The 18,535-nt window shown below is 40.4% G+C and overlaps 2 protein-coding genes across 6 annotated transcripts in view; one reads left to right on the top strand and one right to left on the bottom strand.

The window, feature by feature from the left end:
• The window catches only part of CAPN7 (calpain 7), a 34,846-nt gene extending 20,257 nt beyond the window's left edge, over positions 1 to 14,589 (top strand). For 2 of the 3 annotated variants that reach the window (XM_056335794.1, XM_056335795.1), the window contains 8 exons: positions 695 to 794; positions 2,472 to 2,607; positions 3,066 to 3,141; positions 5,450 to 5,595; positions 6,264 to 6,326; positions 9,017 to 9,147; positions 10,280 to 10,372; positions 10,454 to 14,589. In XM_056335794.1, coding sequence (XP_056191769.1) covers positions 695 to 794; positions 2,472 to 2,607; positions 3,066 to 3,141; positions 5,450 to 5,595; positions 6,264 to 6,326; positions 9,017 to 9,147; positions 10,280 to 10,372; positions 10,454 to 10,598 — 890 coding nt within the window. In that variant the 3' untranslated portion in view covers positions 10,599 to 14,589. The remainder of the gene's footprint in view (positions 1 to 694; positions 795 to 2,471; positions 2,608 to 3,065; positions 3,142 to 5,449; positions 5,596 to 6,263; positions 6,327 to 9,016; positions 9,148 to 10,279; positions 10,373 to 10,453) is intronic. The other variant, XM_056335796.1, reaches the window with a different exon arrangement.
• A 1,102-nt stretch (positions 14,590 to 15,691) lies between these two features.
• The window catches only part of SH3BP5 (SH3 domain binding protein 5), a 75,638-nt gene continuing 72,794 nt past the window's right edge, over positions 15,692 to 18,535 (bottom strand). For all 3 annotated transcript variants that reach the window (XM_056335798.1, XM_056335799.1, XM_056335797.1), the window contains 2 exons: positions 17,867 to 18,127; positions 15,692 to 17,166 (listed from right to left, as the gene is read on the bottom strand). In XM_056335798.1, the coding sequence (XP_056191773.1) occupies positions 16,985 to 17,166; positions 17,867 to 18,127 (443 nt within the window). In that variant the 3' untranslated portion in view covers positions 15,692 to 16,984. The remainder of the gene's footprint in view (positions 17,167 to 17,866; positions 18,128 to 18,535) is intronic.

The following is an 18,535-nucleotide window of genomic DNA, read 5'->3' as shown; positions in this document are numbered from 1 at the left end:
TAGTGCTGCAAGATATGCAACTGCCTGTGTCAGAGACTTAAATTACAAGGCTGTTACCTTTTGAGAGTTCATTTCGTTCAGGAATCTGTCACCTTGCAGGCATTGTTGTTGGCTGGAGCTGCAACTAAGGGAGCTATGGAGAATTAGAATAAATGCATGAAAATGTTGTAAAGATGAAGCAGATTCTGGGTGCCAGAGCAAGTTATGTAGGTGTTGGATGAAGTATCTTAGAGATACATTCAAACGTACTCACATGTTGACTGAATACTTAATTCTGCTGGATGACTGCTGAAGTAGGTTACTGAATTGGGGAAACCTGTTTGACTATATATTTTATTTTAAAAAAAATTAAAATTCAGAAGCCTAGGAAAGGGGAAGGCAGGTCAGAATCCCCTAGTGACATCTCTTTTAATACAACAGATTCTTTCATACCTCCTGTTTAGTGCTTAAGAATGAAAAGTGTTCTGACAGTTTCAGAGAGCCCTTGATGATGAGCAGAGAACTTGTTTTCTTTGTTTAACTTGTTTTAGGGGTTAAGTTTCAATTTAGAAATTTGGGCAATGCAGACATTACTACTAAGTTTTATAGAAAGGTTTGTTTATATAAGCTGTATCATTTGCCTGGAAAGAGACTTTTGAAAAACAAGTAAAATCAAGGTGTCTGGTAAGGGAACAGTAACAGCATTTCTTTTTAGGCATCTTCTGGATTGCCTGGGAGGACCTGTGCCAGTATTATGATGTTATTTATCTGAGTTGGAACCCAAGTCTTTTTAAAGAATCTACGTGTATTCACAGGTTGGTCCAAGAGATAAAACTTTGTGTCCATATCTCACTAAATGTTCTGATGTGGTGTTTCCTTCCTTCTGTTCTTCCTAGTTACAGCTGAAGAGGTTGAACTCCAAACAATGCTCACTTGAGCCTGACTTTATACTTCAAAATTCTCAGCCCAGGCTTTGTTTCTGACTGCTTCTGTAATGCTGTTGACACTCCAGTGACATTTGTGATGTTGCTGCAGACCTGAGGTTGTGTAACCAGATTCTGACCTCAGTCCCACATCTATCGGAACAGAAATCAAATTTTTGTGCAATCTATCTTTAAGCAGTGACCAGACAGTACGTGAGTGACCTAGTTTTTATTTGGAGTTTATTTCCCTGGCCAGTTGAAGCTGCAAGTTGTTTGTGTAGTGTTTTTTGCCTTTTTAGGGTGTGTTCACTGATGTCAGAGTAGCTTAAACTAATTCCATTTTTTACCAGTTGCAGTTATTGCAAGTAATCTTCCTTGCCTGTTGGGTTTTTTTTCTTTTTTTCTCCCCCGCCCCAAACATGATACCTGTCTCCTACGTAGTATCCATCACATTCAGTCTTTTTGTCACTCAGTTTGTGGATAAGTGTGTATATCAGTTCTGGAAAGCAACGGTTTCTTTGTTTTTCTACTCTGCTATAGTGCACTTTGCTACTGTTTCTGCGGAGGTAACGTAAGCTCTGCATAAGCTCCTTCATCCATAGTGCAACTGCGGAGCTAATCAGTAAAGGTTCATTCTATCTTTGTGTTCAAATTCTAAAATACACTGTGGTGATGTAGCAAGATGAGGTAAGGTGTATGCTAATCTCAAAGCTCATCTACTGGTCTCTCTTTGTATTATTAGTGATTGCCATACCTCTGTGTAGGGAAATGCCTAGCGCAGTGGCAACCACTGTAAAAAGTGGAGTAGTAATGATGATAATTTGAAGCTTAGTTTATAATACAGCCTTCCACACATGCCGTGTGTGGGAAGGTCAATGGGACTTACAAACAGCTTTATCCACTTCTGTTTCCAGCGTGCCATGCTTTGCGTTCAGTCGTTGGCACTTCTTTTTTTTTTTTTTTTTTTTTTTTCCCCACGCTGTATTTTCCTTGTCTAGACAGTTCATGAGGTAGCAGGCAGATTTTGCAATAGGGTACTTCAAAGATCTTTTATCACTTCATGCGGGCACCCTTCCAATCATGGAAGAGATCAAATTTTAAAATTAAAATTACCTCAGTAAAAAACTGGAAGAAAAAAATTTGGCGAGGTTTTGAAGCTAATCATAGCTTATGTATGGATTTCTAGAGTTCCAGAAGCGTAGGTGTTTTTCACTTCATATTGGTGTATGCAGTCATGACTATAATTGGGTAGGCCAGGCTCCTTGAATGGTTCGGCTTTTTCTGTGCATTGTGTTGTTGTGGTCACCACACCAAACAGCCAAGCTGTTTGTATTTAGCATTTTTTATTATTGTACCTGTGTTGTAATGATTTTATTTATAAATCAAAATTGTAAGATAATGCTTCTGACATGATTATAATATGTAATCACTGTAGATTCCAGTAGAAAATCAGCCTTCAGTACCTTCGTACTGATAAGAGATAGCTCTGTATATACGTGGGATTTGGAGTTAGTTTTCAAAGTGCGGATTAGTATCTTACCTGTCTAGTAACATCTGTGTTCCTTTTAGCACTTGGGATGCAAAGCAAGGCCCTGTGAAGGATGCCTACAGCCTGGCTAACAACCCGCAGTACAAGCTAGAGGTCCAGTGCCCACAGGGTGGTGCTGCCGTCTGGGTTCTGCTCAGCAGGCACATCACAGATAAGGTGCCGCCTTCTTTTTCCGTTAATAAGAGTTCTGCAGTATCTTCTGTAAATCTTTCTATATGACTTTCTGTTATTAGTATACTACTGCTTATGTTTTCAAGTTCAGGTATGTATGATTGTGTATATGTATAAATTTTAAATTCAGCAGGTACCACATAGCTCAATTTTTACTCTGGTTCTATTTCAACAATGTTGTTTGTAGGTATGTGGATTGTATTCCACCAAAGGTCCTCAAGTAAATTTGGATCCTGGTGTTTGAATTGTTTTAAGTTAAATTAGTGGCACTTTATTTACTTCAGGTATTTTAAAAAGAATTGGGTCGGGTATCTCAATAAATACAAATATTAGATCATACCATATGGTCATCAAAAGGGATGATAGAATGTGTACTTGATTCTGATTAAGCATTAGGTGCAATCCAGAAGTGTACAACTCTACTTGATTTGTATTTTTTATAGGATGACTTTGCACACAATCGGGAGTTCATTACAATGGTTGTATACAAGACTGATGGCAAAAAAGTTTACTATCCAGGTTAGTGTACATTAATTGTCGAGAAGATTGTGTTATAAATAGATGGAGAATTGCAAAGGATTTTGTGGAGAGGAAAGGCACTTTTTGGTTCAAAACTAGACTCCTCACTGTAAGAGGTCAATCTGCTGAAATAGGTGTTTAGCTCTGACCACCTTCCAACAGCCTTTGCTGAAAGAATAAACCAAGCTATCCATGTTGGAAACGTGCTAAGAGGTCTACATAGTCCTGCTTATTTTGACACAGTATTGTCTTTGTTCTGTTTATTTTGCAGTGGTAGTTAATGCTAAGAGGGAACAGATGTTGTGCTTTTGTTTATCTGATAGCATAATTATTTCCCACATTTGTAGAATTATGTAAAGGTTTATGGCTTCCCCTAAATGAAAATAATCAAGGTTAACTGTTCTATGAACTTGGTTTAGTAAAGTACCTAAGCAAGCCCATGAGATACAGCTGAACACCTCAACCTATCTCAAAGTATTGGGTATGGAATGTTTAAGGAAAATATTTAGATGTTCAAATTTTATGCGAGTATTACTCCTGGTCATTGTATGTCAGATTGTACTCACCTTGAGAAGAAGGGGCCTGGCTTTTGGAGCTGCTTTGTAGCTGCAAAAAAGCCATGTATGTTTTATTTCAAGACAGATAGCAGGTCTGAAACACAGGTTGAGACACAGGAAGTAAAGGTAGTGCCCAGGTTGAATGGATAGCCTGCAGTTTTAAGGCAGAGCAAATAATACCATATTTTTATTTATTCTTTACATCAAGTAAAAGTATTCCTTGGAATAATTCAGTGAAGGTGTATTCTAAGACAGGTAGGATTTGGACTTGCTTTTACAGATAGGGAACCACTTCAGAGCCGAGGTTGCATTCATGCAACACGTAATAGCAACAGTTAATTAGACAGTAGCTTTTAAAGCTTTTTTCACTAAAGAGTGGAATTTGTGTGGGTTTTCCTATTGGAGTGGCTGGTAAGGGTTGTATTGCTCACCTCTGCTCTTGCTCGGGGAACTGGTCAGCAGAGTTCGCTTAGAATCCAAGCTGTCTGTCTGTGGAAAGCATCTCGGACCTGACCAAATCATGTTTTTGCGAGAGCTGATCTTGTTAAAGCATCTGCTTCTCCTTACAGCTCAAGACTTGCTTCTGGTGTTGCTAGTACTTGTAGCAGTGCTGATACTTCTTGTCCTACTGAAAACATTCTTAAGTGGGCAAACCAAACATTTGTATAGTGGAGGGAGTTGTTCAGTTGTGCTTGAAAGAGAGAGTCTCCCAGCAAGACCACTAGCGAGAACTGGATGATTCATGTGTTTTGTCTTGCTACCCAAGCTCGTTTATAAACTTTTAATCTCACGAGCTCCAACTTGTTTAAAACCTTTTTCTGTGGAAATAGATTGGTCAAGCTGCAGTATTATTTTTACCATCTGTTAAAATGAGATCAGAACAAAGCAATTTAATCTTTTGGCAGTGAGGCTGAGATTTCCCATTCCTAAGCTTCTCATTGTTTTATATTAATCCTTTCCCCTCTCCCGTGTTGTTTTGTGGAAGAAAATAAAAGGACCTGATCCGAGGCCTATTGAAGCAATTGGCTAGACTTGTTCCCGCTTCACTGAAATTAAAAGAAGTCTGGAAAGAACCAGTTAGGGGCCAAATAACAAATCAAGAGTGCCTAATTGTAAAAGCAAATATTTGGGATCTTTATAATAAGTACTGCATGAACATTGGTACTGGGATGCAACTAAATCTGTGTAATGATCACAAGGATTTGGGGGGTGGGGGGTGGAGAGAGAGAGAAAGAGAGTGAGTTAAATCAACATGTTTTAAAGTCTTGTTTACCCAGTGGCCAAAGATTTTGGCAGATGGCATTCTGGAACTGTCTAGCCAATGGAGAAGGAACAGATGACTCGGAGAGATTTTTAGGGTGCTTGAACATTCCTTATCTTTCTCTTTAAATTTCAACATAATTGCAGTAGGTCATCTTTGAATAGTGGGAAGCACTGGTTGACCCTGGTGAGAGATGGATAAGCAGGTTTCGCAAGTCACGGAATTTAAGCTGTACTTTCAAGTGCAGAATTTGTGTCCTGTCATGTGTGATGTACCTCTCCTGAAAATAATAGTTGCTTTTAAGATTATCTGTCCAGTTAAGAGTAAATCTTGAGGCTCTCCTGAGAGCATTCAGGTCTGTTTACAGTCTAACCTGAGTACCAACAACCTGACTTTGTTAGCAAAATTCACTGATATAAAATGGCTAAGAAGTTTACCATGCTGGGGCATTTTTTGATCAGGGAAAAGTGTTCATCCTTTTCTTTTTCAGCTGATCCTCCTCCATATATTGATGGTATTCGGATCAACAGTCCTCATTATCTGACCAAAATAAAGCTGACCTCTCCAGGACCCCATACGTTTACCTTAGTGGTGTCCCAGTATGAGAAACAAAACACTATCCATTACACAATCAGGGTATGTGCTGTTGGCTTCATAATGAATGTAAACAATTGTCCTTTATTTGTAAGTTTGATTTTAAAAGTTTACTTCTAGATCAGTATTGTTATTTTGGGGAGGGAGGCTATGAATGATGGAGCAGAACTACTGGATGAAGTGTTCAATAATGTTCTCCTTTTGTAGTTAAGACAGTATAGTGTGTATGGTTTTAGTAATGAAATCAGCTGAAAAATACTTTATCTCCTAGAATAAAAAAATAATATCTGTTTATAGGCAAAGCATTGACTCTCTGTGTGTCCAAAAGAAGTCTATTTTAGATCCCAGTTAAGATCTGAAGTTTCTTGACTTCTCTTAAGCCCTTGGACTCAGTATGTGGATTTTTCTGTAACTGCTGAGTCATGTGATGATCGATGCTAGATGTCTTTCTTTGTCAATGGAAAAAAGTAAAATGCAGATTGTTTCCGTTTTGCTTTTTCTAAGAAAAAATTAAACGGAACTAAGTCTTACTAGTCCCAGCGCTGTTTGGATTCTGAGTTTTGGACAGGGCTGTCTGACAAGTAATATAGGCATGTGGAGAACAAGTATCTAAAAATGATGTGTAGGCAATTCTGCTTTTTTAACATATCATGATTTCATATGAAAAGTGCAAGATGCATGTGTGACCAGCTGATTCTTTTACAATGCAGGTGTATTCCTTGTGCAAGTTCACCTTTTCCCAGATTCCTACACCTTACACCATTTCCAAACGGGTAAAGAAATATTTTTTTTCTGGATAATAGTTTATCTGGATTGTTTAACTGTAAATTATTTGTAAATTATTTAACTGTAAATTAGTAATTATTTGTTAAACTGATAACAGTTTAACTGGATAATAATTCTGGTTTGTCTTTTCCGTATTTGAGTTGTACAAGGTTTTTAAATAAATTTTTATACTACTACCCAAAAATGCCAGCTTCTAACAAATGAAACTTCTTAACTAAAGCTTAATCTAAGCATTATTAGCACAAGATCAATCCTGTGCTTAAGTTACATAGAATTTGCCGAACTATTAGCTGCATTGTTAGCAGAATTCATACCGACATAAAAGGCCGTGGGCTGGCTCGCTCTGTTCACACCGTTCTGTATGAATGGGGGCTTGGCTTTCACCAGCACTTGGTCTGTATGCTCCACCTTCCTTAGTGTGTTATTATAGCTGTACCATTGCTGATACACTGTAAAGCCACTTTAGAATAACAATCTGTACCCTAGTATTTAATTACTCTGCAGAGATCAGATTGCAGTTAGTACTGCTGCAGAAGTGTTTCTCTTCCCCCCCCCCGAGAGAATTGCATGATTTTATTGGGGAAAATCTCTTGGCATGATGGGTATCTGTAGCAAGACCATGCCAAATGGACTGACTTAGGATGGCAATTATCACAACGTGTTACTTACTGTTCCTAAATTTTGTGAAGACGTCTCAAAGGTCTGTAGAATTGGGATAAGCGCTCACGTTGCTGAACAGGATCAAAGCAATATGCCCACGGTGCTTTTCACGTAGAAATGCTCCCTGATAGTACAGCAGCAGGGGCAAGAGCAAAAAAACTTGACCGAAACCAAGTAGGAAGCCCAGGCAGTTTTGGGGCCTGCTGGTGTTGATATTTCAGCTGTCAACACGAGCTGCAGTTATACTTTCAGCTGAAGTATAAATGTAGCCAAGAGCTCACTGGATGAAGTAACTCTTGTGTATTTTCACGTATTAGCAATTTCACCATCAAGAAAGAGTAAGCCAGCAGCTTCTACCTTTAAGCTCTGTACCTACCATGCATACCCTATATGCAAACATAGGGGAATCCTACTGTAGGTAGAAGTCTTCAGTCCAAACAGTAACTTCCTCAGAAAGTGAGGAACAAGGCTAGTTTGAGCCACTGTGGAAGAGTCCATTTTCTAGGACATTCATGCCTGAAGCCGGGTGCATTACTCTGTGATCAGGGAGGCATGCTGGCTTGCAGCTAGGCTCTCGAGTCCAGATAGTGTTTCGTACCAGCTGTTATTTCTGGAACAGCCCCACGAAGCTAGCCTGTGCTGGAGAATGGTAACTGGCTACAGAGAGCCCTGGGAACAGCGAGATGATTTGCTTGGTTCTTCCAGAAACCGTGGCCCTTTTTAGCTCTTAAAAATGGGGCTTAGTTTGGGGGAATACTTTAAGAGATCTAAAAACTCATTGAATGTGACCAGCCTGTTTGAGGCGGTTGTGTTATGTTTCAAAATAAAATTCAGTATGTGGAAACCTCCTGTTAATTCTTTGAAGATGTCTGTCTAGTATTTAAATAAAAGGCATGTTCTGTCTATCCAAGGACAGCTCTCTCTTCACGATTAAATACAAAAAGTTAGTTGCTTGTGCTTATTGGGTGCTGGCTTAGCAGTTACCATACTTAAAAACAAGCAGACAGATAACTTAATTCACAGTTTACCAGTAAAAGCAAGTTCTGCTAGATGTCTTATACTACAGTGGAGGGGTCACCTCTGGAGCTCACCAAGCCCTAGGGGGATTCCTGGAACTAAGTGCAGCAGAGATGAAAAAGGCCTGGAAAGCTAACAACACCCAGCAGTTTTTGGTTCCTGGGTAGTAGCATGGTGGGGGGAGAAATCCCCCTTGCTTCCTGACTTGCCATGTTTGATGCTTTAGGATGCTGAGTGTGTCCAAATTAAAATAACAAGAAAAAACGTTGCTCCTTGCTGAACTGACAGAAAGGGGAGGGAAGTACAGGAGAAATGGATCTCTGCTATAAATTTGTGTGAATGCTTGGCATGTCTTACAAGTCTAACCTTTCAGTTTAATGACTAGCAGGAGGAACTTGCAAACAGATGGCCTTTTTCTCAGTGTCTGAGCAGCATTTTTCCTTTTGTATGTCTTTGTCCTTGCAGAATCTGTCCTTATGGATATCTTGTCCCTGTAATGCTGGCTCTCAGAGTGCTTATTGGTGAACAGACAGGGCTGGAGGCAGTGATTTCAAAAGCAAAGGTTACAACACAAGTAGTGTTGCACTTCCTGTACTGCTGTCAGTTCTCATTTAGCGCATCAGAGGAGGGTCCGAGGGGGACAAAAAACCTCAACAAATCTGCATAGTCCAGTAGTTGTGGGATACATGGCAATATACATCTTCCACTAGATGCAGTTTGTCATAGTCAGAAACAGTCACTCATTACTTACCTAGTATACGCTGAAAAAATACAGTATACTTTGAAGGTATTTAAGGCTTTGATCGAGACGGGTGCGGGACTGCAGTGAAGCCTTCTGAATACTTAACAGTCTTTCACTTGCACTTTAAAATTAGGAGTGAGTACTAAAGTCAGCGACCTCTTTAAAGTGAGAGGAGCCTCTAATCTTGTTTGTGTGTATACATAAGCAATACAAATCCTCAGGATACGAGGTATTTTCTGTACTTCTGACTTCTTTCAGGTTAATGGACAGTGGAAAGGTCACAGTGCTGGAGGATGTGGAAATTTCAGAGACACATACAAAAATAACCCCATTTATCAATTCCAGCTGGACAAGAATGGGCCATTACTAATTGAGCTACGGGGACCAAGGTTTGTAGAGAATAACCATGCATCAACACAGCAAGAGTATTACATGCTAAAGATAAAGCTCCCTGAAAATCCAGAAGACAAGGTGTGGGAGGTGGCTCAGGCTAAGTGCTATCTGTGTTTCTAACTTCACCATCAATGGTGACTTAAACCTGCATGTCTGCTACTGAGGAAATCCTTGATCTACAAGGGAAGCAGAAACCTTTCTCCTTAGTTTCAGGATCTCAGCAGAGGGAGGCCTTGCACAGAAGGGAAGACAGTACTCTTTCTTCCTCTAAAAATTAAATCACAATCGTAATTCCTTTTCTTCTGTAGCAGAACTAATATGCAAGGTACTGAACCCCTCCAGGCTGTCAAACAATGGCCTATGCAGTAGCTTCAGCTCTGAAAGTGCGTTTACTCTGCCACTAGCCGGCCAGGAGAAGTATTGGATGTCAGTGCCCTGTGGAGTAGATCTACACAGTTTGAATTCCTTCGGCAAAATTCAGTCTACCTCAAAATACCGGTATACAGTGCTTCTAAATAGCAACATCTGACGTGCCGTCAAGTCTTTATCCTTTGCAAAGCTGCACCGTGGGCCTCACAAAATGGTAGCATGTCTCTATCCATCCTCCCCTCTTTGAGGAAACTCCTCCTCTCTGAAATGAAGATGAGTACTAAGTGGCTATACTGTTCTGTTAATTAAGTGGGGGTTTGTATGCACTTATTTCTGCACTTGTGGATCGTATTTGAGTAGTTTGAATGACAGGGGCAGCGGTGCCTGTCACATGCATTAAAAGCTAGCAGTGCAACATGAGCGATTCTGCTGAGATCGTGGACGCTGATTTCTCTTACTGATCACCCCAGGATCTATGTGGCATGGCACCAGCGTGTGTCACCTCAAGTTTAACTACCTGAAGTCTGCTTAAATGCAGAGGCAGATTTCTAGCATGTGTAGCTCCAAATCTGAAGTGTGTTCTGTCTTTCTCCAAATTCTACGTTCATGTTGTGGTAAGCGTGACTTAAAGTTTGTCACAAATGTGGCAGAACTTTTAGATGTCTTCCAGTTACACTGTGTAGTTGTTAATAAATAGCCCTCTTTGTGGTAACCCTGATGACCTGAATAACTGAAATAAGTCTGTCACATCACTTGCAGGCAATACAGTGTTGGCTTTGAACTCATCACGGTCTCAACAGTAGGAGATCCTGGTTCCTACGGCTTTCAGAAAAAAAGCAGTGGTGACTACAGGTAATACTCGCTTAATGGAGTCTTAAAGTTTTGAAACATACTGCAGATCTTGGTTCTAACAGGTAGTTTCTTTTATCATAGGTGTGGCTTTTGCTACTTGGAAGTGGAGAACATATTTTCTGGAGTTTACAACATTATCCCCACCACATTTCTGCCTCAACAAGAGGGTCCTTTTTTCTTAGATTTTAACAGTGCTACTCCTCTTAAGGTATTACAGCTGCAGTGAAGAGACAGATCTGCGCGTAACTGTTTGAGGTGTTTTTGATCTGAGAACAGGACAACTCTTACTACACATATGCATAAAAGAAAATTACATTCTAAGGTTGTAGCCAAAAGCATGAAATTACTGATTTGCCAGTTAATTGTGGTAGACAGCTGTGGGTTTTGCTGCTATGGTATTGGAGTGAGCACTATTCAACAGGCTTGTGAACAGGCTAAAACGCTTATATGCAAATGAACTGGCAAAACTCTATTGCAGATTTTTCCACACTTCAAATCAAAGTTTAGTGAGTTAAGAGTAAAACTACCATTGAAATTCTCTTCTCCCAAAATACCAGGGTATAAGGGTTTAAGACTTTATGCTTAAAAGTAAACATGTAAGGCAAAAAGTATTGTGTATTCTGCTTATTCAGTCTCAGGACCAAATAGCTTTTACTACATATTTGAGCTGCTATCTTGAATGTTTTCAGCATTGAACTAGTTCTCACAACTAAATGTAAGTTTACTACTGCTGAGCATATACTATTCCAAACTAACACGTTCAGCTTATCTAGAATATGTACATAGGAATAAAGGAAAAGGAATATTCCGGCTTTAGCCATTTCTGAAAGAAAAGCAATGGCTTTTTCACTCGTGCTACATGTACTTTGAGAGCTGTTAATTTCATATCTGTATTACTTTAGTACATAATAATATAGCACAAAGTACTATGGCTTTCTCCCTACTAGCTGTAATCCAGATCAGCAGTGAAAACAGGAGGTTAGCCAGCAGTCGCACACAGACAGTGCCGCCTGCCCTTTGTTCAGCAGGTGTGAAAGGTTCTCATTGAAAGGTGCACTGTAAAGAGTCTCTGCACCTACTGAGGTAGTGAACCACCCACCATCAGCATCCCAGCAAAGAAATGTTTTATTCTCATAATTTTTAAAAATATTCAGCCTGTAGGGGAAGGATCATTTAAACCGCTCCCCCTAATAAACCATGGCTGTAAGAAATGCACTTGCCGATCCCATTATACAAGACTTCTTTGAAAAGATACCTTTCTCCTTGTAAGATGAAACCAGTGAATGAATTGAACACGTGGCCAGTGTTGTCAACAGAAGTAGGGTCAGAGTTCTCAAGAAAATTGTGGAATTTGCAGAACAAGATTTTTTTAGAAGCCCAATATATGTGCTCTTCCTCTGGAAGATCTATATATGTTGTATCTGAAGGTACCTAAAGGTAACAGAGCTTTTAATTTAAAAGTACTAACTGCCTCACAGATTCTAAATGCATTATTTTTTGTTGTCCTAAATTTTGGCGGACTTAAAATTCCACTATATTTGACAGCTGGGGGAGAGGGTGTTTTAAAAACAGCTATAGGAAGTTCTTTGCCAGTTCAGAGGGTTTGGCATTTTTCCAAGCATAAAGGTAGCATTTTCTTATTTTAGAGCACAGGTGCCATTTGGTCATTGGGAAACTGAGCACACGTGCTACAGGAGCACCAGAAATACCTGTGGGCTAAAATGATTACCATAAAAGTTTGCTATTAGCCCTCTCCAGAAAGTACAAGATACGCTTGTTTCATTTCCTTCACCAGACAGCTGCTTAACAAATGTCTAGCTTTCAAAGGGCACTGAAGGCACACGCCTCTCTGACTGCACTTCTCTCAAAGACCATCTGGGCTAGAAAATTTACGACAAGTGTGTCAGTGTGACTTACCTTTTTTTTGCAAGGAAGTTTCTGATGATTATTGCCACAAATCAACAGAGGGAACGGCGTGGGTACAAGCTGAGTGAAAAACAGATGGGGTTCTTTGTTGTTCTCCTTGGCTTTTGGAGTATGTGCCAAGGCCTGCTTCAGCCCTACAAAATTAAAATTTCATACCACTCATGTTTTCCCTACAACTTTGTGTTAAGTTTCTAGCTCAGACTAAACCAGAGTAGTAATGGCTCCTGCATATATTTTATCACCTATGAAGTTAGAGATAATTAGGAAGTCTCAACTGAGTATCTTTTTGACAGCACAAAAGGCAGATGCCAGAACTGCCAGCTTTCAGTACTAAGTTCTTGCACATCCTCTGCTATTTGGGATCAAGCTGGTAGACTGGCCTACAGTAAAATCTGTTGTTGTTCTTCTGTAGTTTGTTTCTACTCTGCAGGAGGGGGGGTTCTGTCTCTTACACACACACACACACCCACCCAATTCTGGATGAAACAAGCATAAGGCTCAGCTTCCATACTGTGCTAAACTAAAAGCAATGAATATACTCACTCTCTCATAATGCCAGGGCAAGGCATTAAGGCCAAAGGATCCTATCTGTACCAGGATACACTAACATGTTTTACACGTTACAGTACAGTCAGGGGATTTGGCTTATCCCCATAAATGCACAGGATTTAAGCCTTAGTGTCAGTGTCCTTTATAACACAAGTCCTATTCAAATATTGCACCGATTAGCTACAAGAATACCACGCTGTACGTTTCCTTTCAGATATAGGGCAGAATACTCAGGTGGAGTATTTAAAAGGAAATACAAAATAGTCTCAAAAATTCTAGTCTACAGGTTCTGGTTGTGGCAAATGAGTTTTACAACAAAGCTTTCTTAGGAAGAAAAGTTCATGTAAGCACTTATGACTTGCTTTGATATTTTCTGTCAAATACATGCTTCTATATTTTTTTTTCTATAAGTAAATCTGGAAAAATTATTTGAAAGTGAATTAATCCTTAGATTTTTCAACAGCCTCAGGTCAATATCTAGGTTAAGCCTTTCTTTGCCCTATACCATTTAGCATTTTTTGATCCATATGACATACAATAATTCCATGACTGTATCAGCATCTAATGTGATGCAGCAAGACTTTCAGAAAGGAATAAGGCTGCATGTGCAAAAATTTAAATAGCTGCACAACAGCTCAGGCTATTACAAATGTACATTGGTCATTATGATGCACCTCTTGACCCTTAAGTCTTCTCTGCCTGTAAACGTGTAATTCAGGTTTTTAAACATTAAAATAGAAAGACTCATAAAACATACCATCAAGCATCCCACACGCATAAATTGTTTGTCAGACACTGTACAAAATGAGGGTGATAACTGACAAAACAAAAGCCAGTTGCTTTAAGGGTCTGTAAGAGGATTTACACTTTCTTCAATTCACTAAGGAAAGACTACTTACAAAGAAATTATTTTTAATTTTCTATCAGTGGCACAGAGGGATAACTAGAGATTGCCTCTTCAGAAGTTCTGACATTCTCCTCACATGCTGCACAACCTTTCCTGTGTGGTTTATTTTTAAAAAAAAAAAACAAACCAAAACCCAACACACCTTCTTTGAAGCTGCATACAAGACCCCATAATGCTGCTATTTATAGTTCAGGACAAGACACACACCCCAAAGCCCACGCATCCCCCAGTTTGTTTTATTAGGGAGGCAACAAGTTAGTCCTCCATTAGTCCAAGCCATCAGCTCTCAAAGACTCAGTGAGAGGTCATGCCATAGATGAATGGTATGAGCAGCTTCCATCCCATCTGCCCCATGCGTCTGAGATTCAGTTCTAGTTCCCTGATGCAAGTTTCTTGTGACTTTTGTAAAGCAGTTATGCACTTGACCATATAATCTATGTGGTATTTGAACAGCCGATTATTTAGAATTAAGTTTACATACACACAGTAGAGGGTTTTGACATGCAGTCAGCGAGGACATTTAAATTGTTTGATAATACCAAAGAGAAGCAGAATTCCTAGGTTAACATCATTGTTTATACATTCTCACTTCAGGGCAGCTGAAGTGATCACGTGTACTTTGATACATCAGAAGCTTATTTTTATATCCATGAAGGCAGCTACCATAGTGTCACACTTCAGAATGCACAAAGAGCTCCAACAGAAAAGTAGCTGGAGAAAGCTTGTTCATTTGCCTGTACTCCATAGTGATGTGTGTTCATTTAAGTTTGTCATATTTATCATTACGGCTTTTATGAAGTTTAAAATAAAATGAGTTTTCCATTAATTTATTAGACACACAGCTCGGCCTGTTTGCTTGCACGTCTGAAAGGTGATTTACCTGCCAAGCCTGAGGGCAGACTTGCTGCAGCAGAAGGCTGCAGCAAGATCTTTACACAAATCTTGCAGAAGTATGGTGTAAAAGCAGGTTCCACACCCTTTTGAACTTCCTGATCAGTGTTTTTACCCTGCAGAGCTAAACCCAATCAGCACATAAGCAAGGCAGCACAGAGCTATTTTTATATCCTGTTGAGCATAAAATCAATTCGTTGCCCAAGTGCAGGGAGTTTAGGTTTCCAGTCAGAACTGGCAAGATGGGAGGCAAAAACTGGCAAGAGCGGTTAACAAAACAAAACAAAACAAGAAAAACACACACCCCATCAAAAAAACACCCAAACAACCCAGAAAGATGTAACGGGTTGACTGGCAAGTCTGCAAAAATAAGATACTCAACCACAAATACCTCTGCTAATTTTTCTAACTGTATGCAGCACAGACAATAGTTTAACTACAAAAGTCTAAGCAAAAATATTTAGTGCCACGTGGCATTTCATATTGAATACTGTCAGTCTTGGCTTTTTCCCCAAGTAATGGCCACATCAGAAGGTGGAACCACAGACTTCTTTCCCAAGCATTTACTGGGCTGGGAAATGCTAGCAATGGAAGAGTGAAGCCTTCAGGTCTTCAGAAGATGTAAATGTATAAATATTTAAAGCTATTACAGCTTAACAGCTATAACATGTTGAATCTAATTTTTATGAAAATGCGCTTCTTTACCTCAAATCCTTTATGGCCTCACAGCGAATTTCAGCGGCATGAAGTACAGAGGTTTTATGTAAGCAAATACCTTCCTTTTTTCTGCATACCAAGGAATTTTGGAAAACTTGACTAAAGCTCTGGTCTCACGCCATTCAGAATAAAAACTTAATCACATATGCAGGGATCCAGGAAGCTGGAAGGAGGTAACAAGTTGTCCACATACCACGAGGGAGTCCAATACCAGAGTGTCATGGGGCTGCAATCTTCGACTGGAAGTGGATATTTAAAGACTAAACTTGCTGTGGGAGAAGATTCAGTTCTTGACACTTGAGATAGACTTCACTTGCACAGACTCAAAATGTGGAAAACAAAAATGTTTACTGTAGTGTGAAGAATCTTACATTAACTTTGAGAATAGATACACAAGCTGTGGCAGGAACAAAATACAACAGGACTGCAAAAACATAGACTAGAAAATACTTTGGGCAATACTAAAATTAACAATTAAAATCCCATCAAATTAACAATATAAACTGATGTTTTAGATAAAATGGTGCTTTCAGAAATGCTTAGCCACCAAAACTGAAGAGTCCTAGGATTTTTACTACCACTTATTAGCATAATTACCAGACACTACTACTGCCTAACAGCTGCTGGCAAAACATGCCCATGCCCTTTCTAGTTTTACTGAACACTTTCTCTAGGGCATACTAAAATCCCAAGTCCCTTTAACAGTTATAAAACCCCACACAGTACAACTTACGAAGAAGCTTAAGAACACATTGTCAATCTACACTGGCAATTCCTTTTCTTCATGCATATTTCAATGGCGAATCCCTTATCATAACTGTCCTGAAAACATCTATGACTTCCATTTTTGAGCAAAAAAAACCCACTTAAAGTGCTGAAAAATAATACTTCACTTCGGGGGGGAGGGAGGGGGGCGGGGGAAGGGCAAGGGGCCTATCAACTCTTTTTGGTCACTGGGCATCACCCTTAAGATCCAAGCCAGACTTGGGAAGGTGGCTAGAAAGGGCCTGCCACCGCTGAGCGTTACCATTGCCTATCTGTCTGTCTCAACACTGTTTTCTGTAGGCACGACTCATCTTTATCCTTTCTGCGAGCACCAAGGGAAGAGTGAAGGCTTTTAGACACCACACATGCAACAGCTTTCCTGTATACAAAATATTTCTACAGTTTCAGCATAATACAGACAAATACAGATGTTTAAAGAATATGCCACTTGTACTCAAGAGATCCACTGTATCTAAAGAGCATTTCATTCTACAAAACTGAAGCCAAACTGCACTGGGCAAATGTTTGGCTTGAATTTCAGACCCCCCCCAACTGGCATGAATTTACACGGGAATATTACTAGTTATTGCTTCAGCCAGGCTGCTACAAAACAATTTACAAAGTCTGTGAAATATGAGCACAGCTTAAACATTTGATAACTTGTCCGGCCTACAAAGGATTTACTGAATAAAAACTTCAGCCCTCTACATCAATTAGACTTCTTAGTGCAGTTTTAAATTCTTAGAGTAAACACTTAAGATTTGGCATATATTATTGGCACAATGTTCTTCAAACACCTAGAAGTTCATGTATAAATATTTGTACTCCCATTAATCAGGACAGGGCAAAAGGAGGACTCAGCCAATCTGGGCAGCTTTTCTGCCAGCGCATATTCCCTCTTTGATTTTCATGCACTGAAGGGAGAGCTGCTTCATTCGGTTATCCAAAGCCAGCCCTTCAGCGGAGCTGCTCCTGCTGCTGCTCCTATTCTTGTTCACTCTGTCGCTTGTCTTGTTCTCAGCCCCTTCTGCCCTATCCCCTGCAAAGAAAGGATTAAACTACATGTTAAACCTGGATTTCATTCTGTAACTTAAGCTTCAAGTGGGTGCCTCTGCAGCTTCCTTTGCCAAAGAGTGGGAAAAAAAAATATATAGGAGCAGGAGCAAGATGCTTTAACAAAAACGAAGTTGGCCTTCCAAGCCGTGTACATCTTGTGCACTGCATCAGCAAATTACGGTATAAACAGCCTTAGGTTGGAGAACACAAAGAGCAGTGGTAATCCTCTAGTCTGAGCTTATCAGCAAGGGCTGGCACAGCCTGCAAGAGGTTCCTTTCGGCACGTTATTTGTTTGTGGTTTTTTTTCCTGGGAAGCAGGATTTTCAGCAAAACAACCAACCAAAAACACAACCACCAAAAAAACCCAACTAAACTCAGATTTTCCTTAAAATAGATGTACCATCAGAATCCCACTGATCGCTGATTTTGTGAGAAACCTCAAACCCCTCCACTGAGACAGAACTGGGGAACCTTCCCAGCCAGGAGAACAGTAATTAAAACATTTTGGATGTCATTATTAACTGCGAGATGCAGGGCCTTCAAGAACTGCCTTCCCCAAAGATGCGGCCAGCGGGTCAGAGCTCAGTAAGCTGGCGATATGCCTAGGGGAGCTGAGAAGGTTTTCCTGCTCCCTTTAAAAAGCTGAAAAGCATTGGCCCAGGACGTATCCAGCTGTGCGTACCTCTTTCAGCTTCACACTCGGGGGAGGATGCCCCGCTGCATTCGCTTCGGGGGCCAAGGACAGGAAAGAGCATCCCAAACTCTGAGAGGGATACAGGGCTGGGCAGATCCAAGCTTCCAGGTCGCGTCGCAGGAGGAAACTGAGTGGGCACCTCACAAGGACTCGTAGCACCAGAGCTGAAGCTGGACACTGACTGAGTTTCCGAATCTTCTTCGGATATGAAGCTGCTGCCATTATCATCCTCAAACACTTCTGAAGCCACTGCAATGTTCAAAGAATATTTCAGTTAGCAGGGCTAACACCCTCCAGGCACGTTCCCGGGCAAAGGCAGTTTCTCAGGTTTGCATCTTCTGCACATGCATGCACTGCTAACCCGCGGGCTGCCTCTTCTCATGCTCTGCCCCCTTTGCAAAGCCTTAACCCAGCATTTCATACGTGGATTATGAAGGCCTGATTCTGCTTTGAGGAACAGCACACCTGCCAGCCATGCCATGCAAGACCAGCTCTACACTTGCTACTGCTCCTCATGCCAAGATGCTTTTGGATTTTTACTGTCCCTGGTGCCCCCTGCCTAGCTGGCCTTGTTCTCTTGTGGTCTGTGGTACCTAACTTAGGCCAGTGCCTAGTCCCTGCCTCACCCAGCACCATCTTGATCCCAGCACAGACTCC

The sequence above is a fragment of the Falco biarmicus genome, chromosome 4 (assembly GCF_023638135.1).
Source record: "Falco biarmicus isolate bFalBia1 chromosome 4, bFalBia1.pri, whole genome shotgun sequence".
In the NCBI taxonomy this organism is placed as follows: Eukaryota; Metazoa; Chordata; class Aves; order Falconiformes; family Falconidae; genus Falco; species Falco biarmicus.
This window is presented reverse-complemented; position numbering and strand designations above follow the sequence as displayed.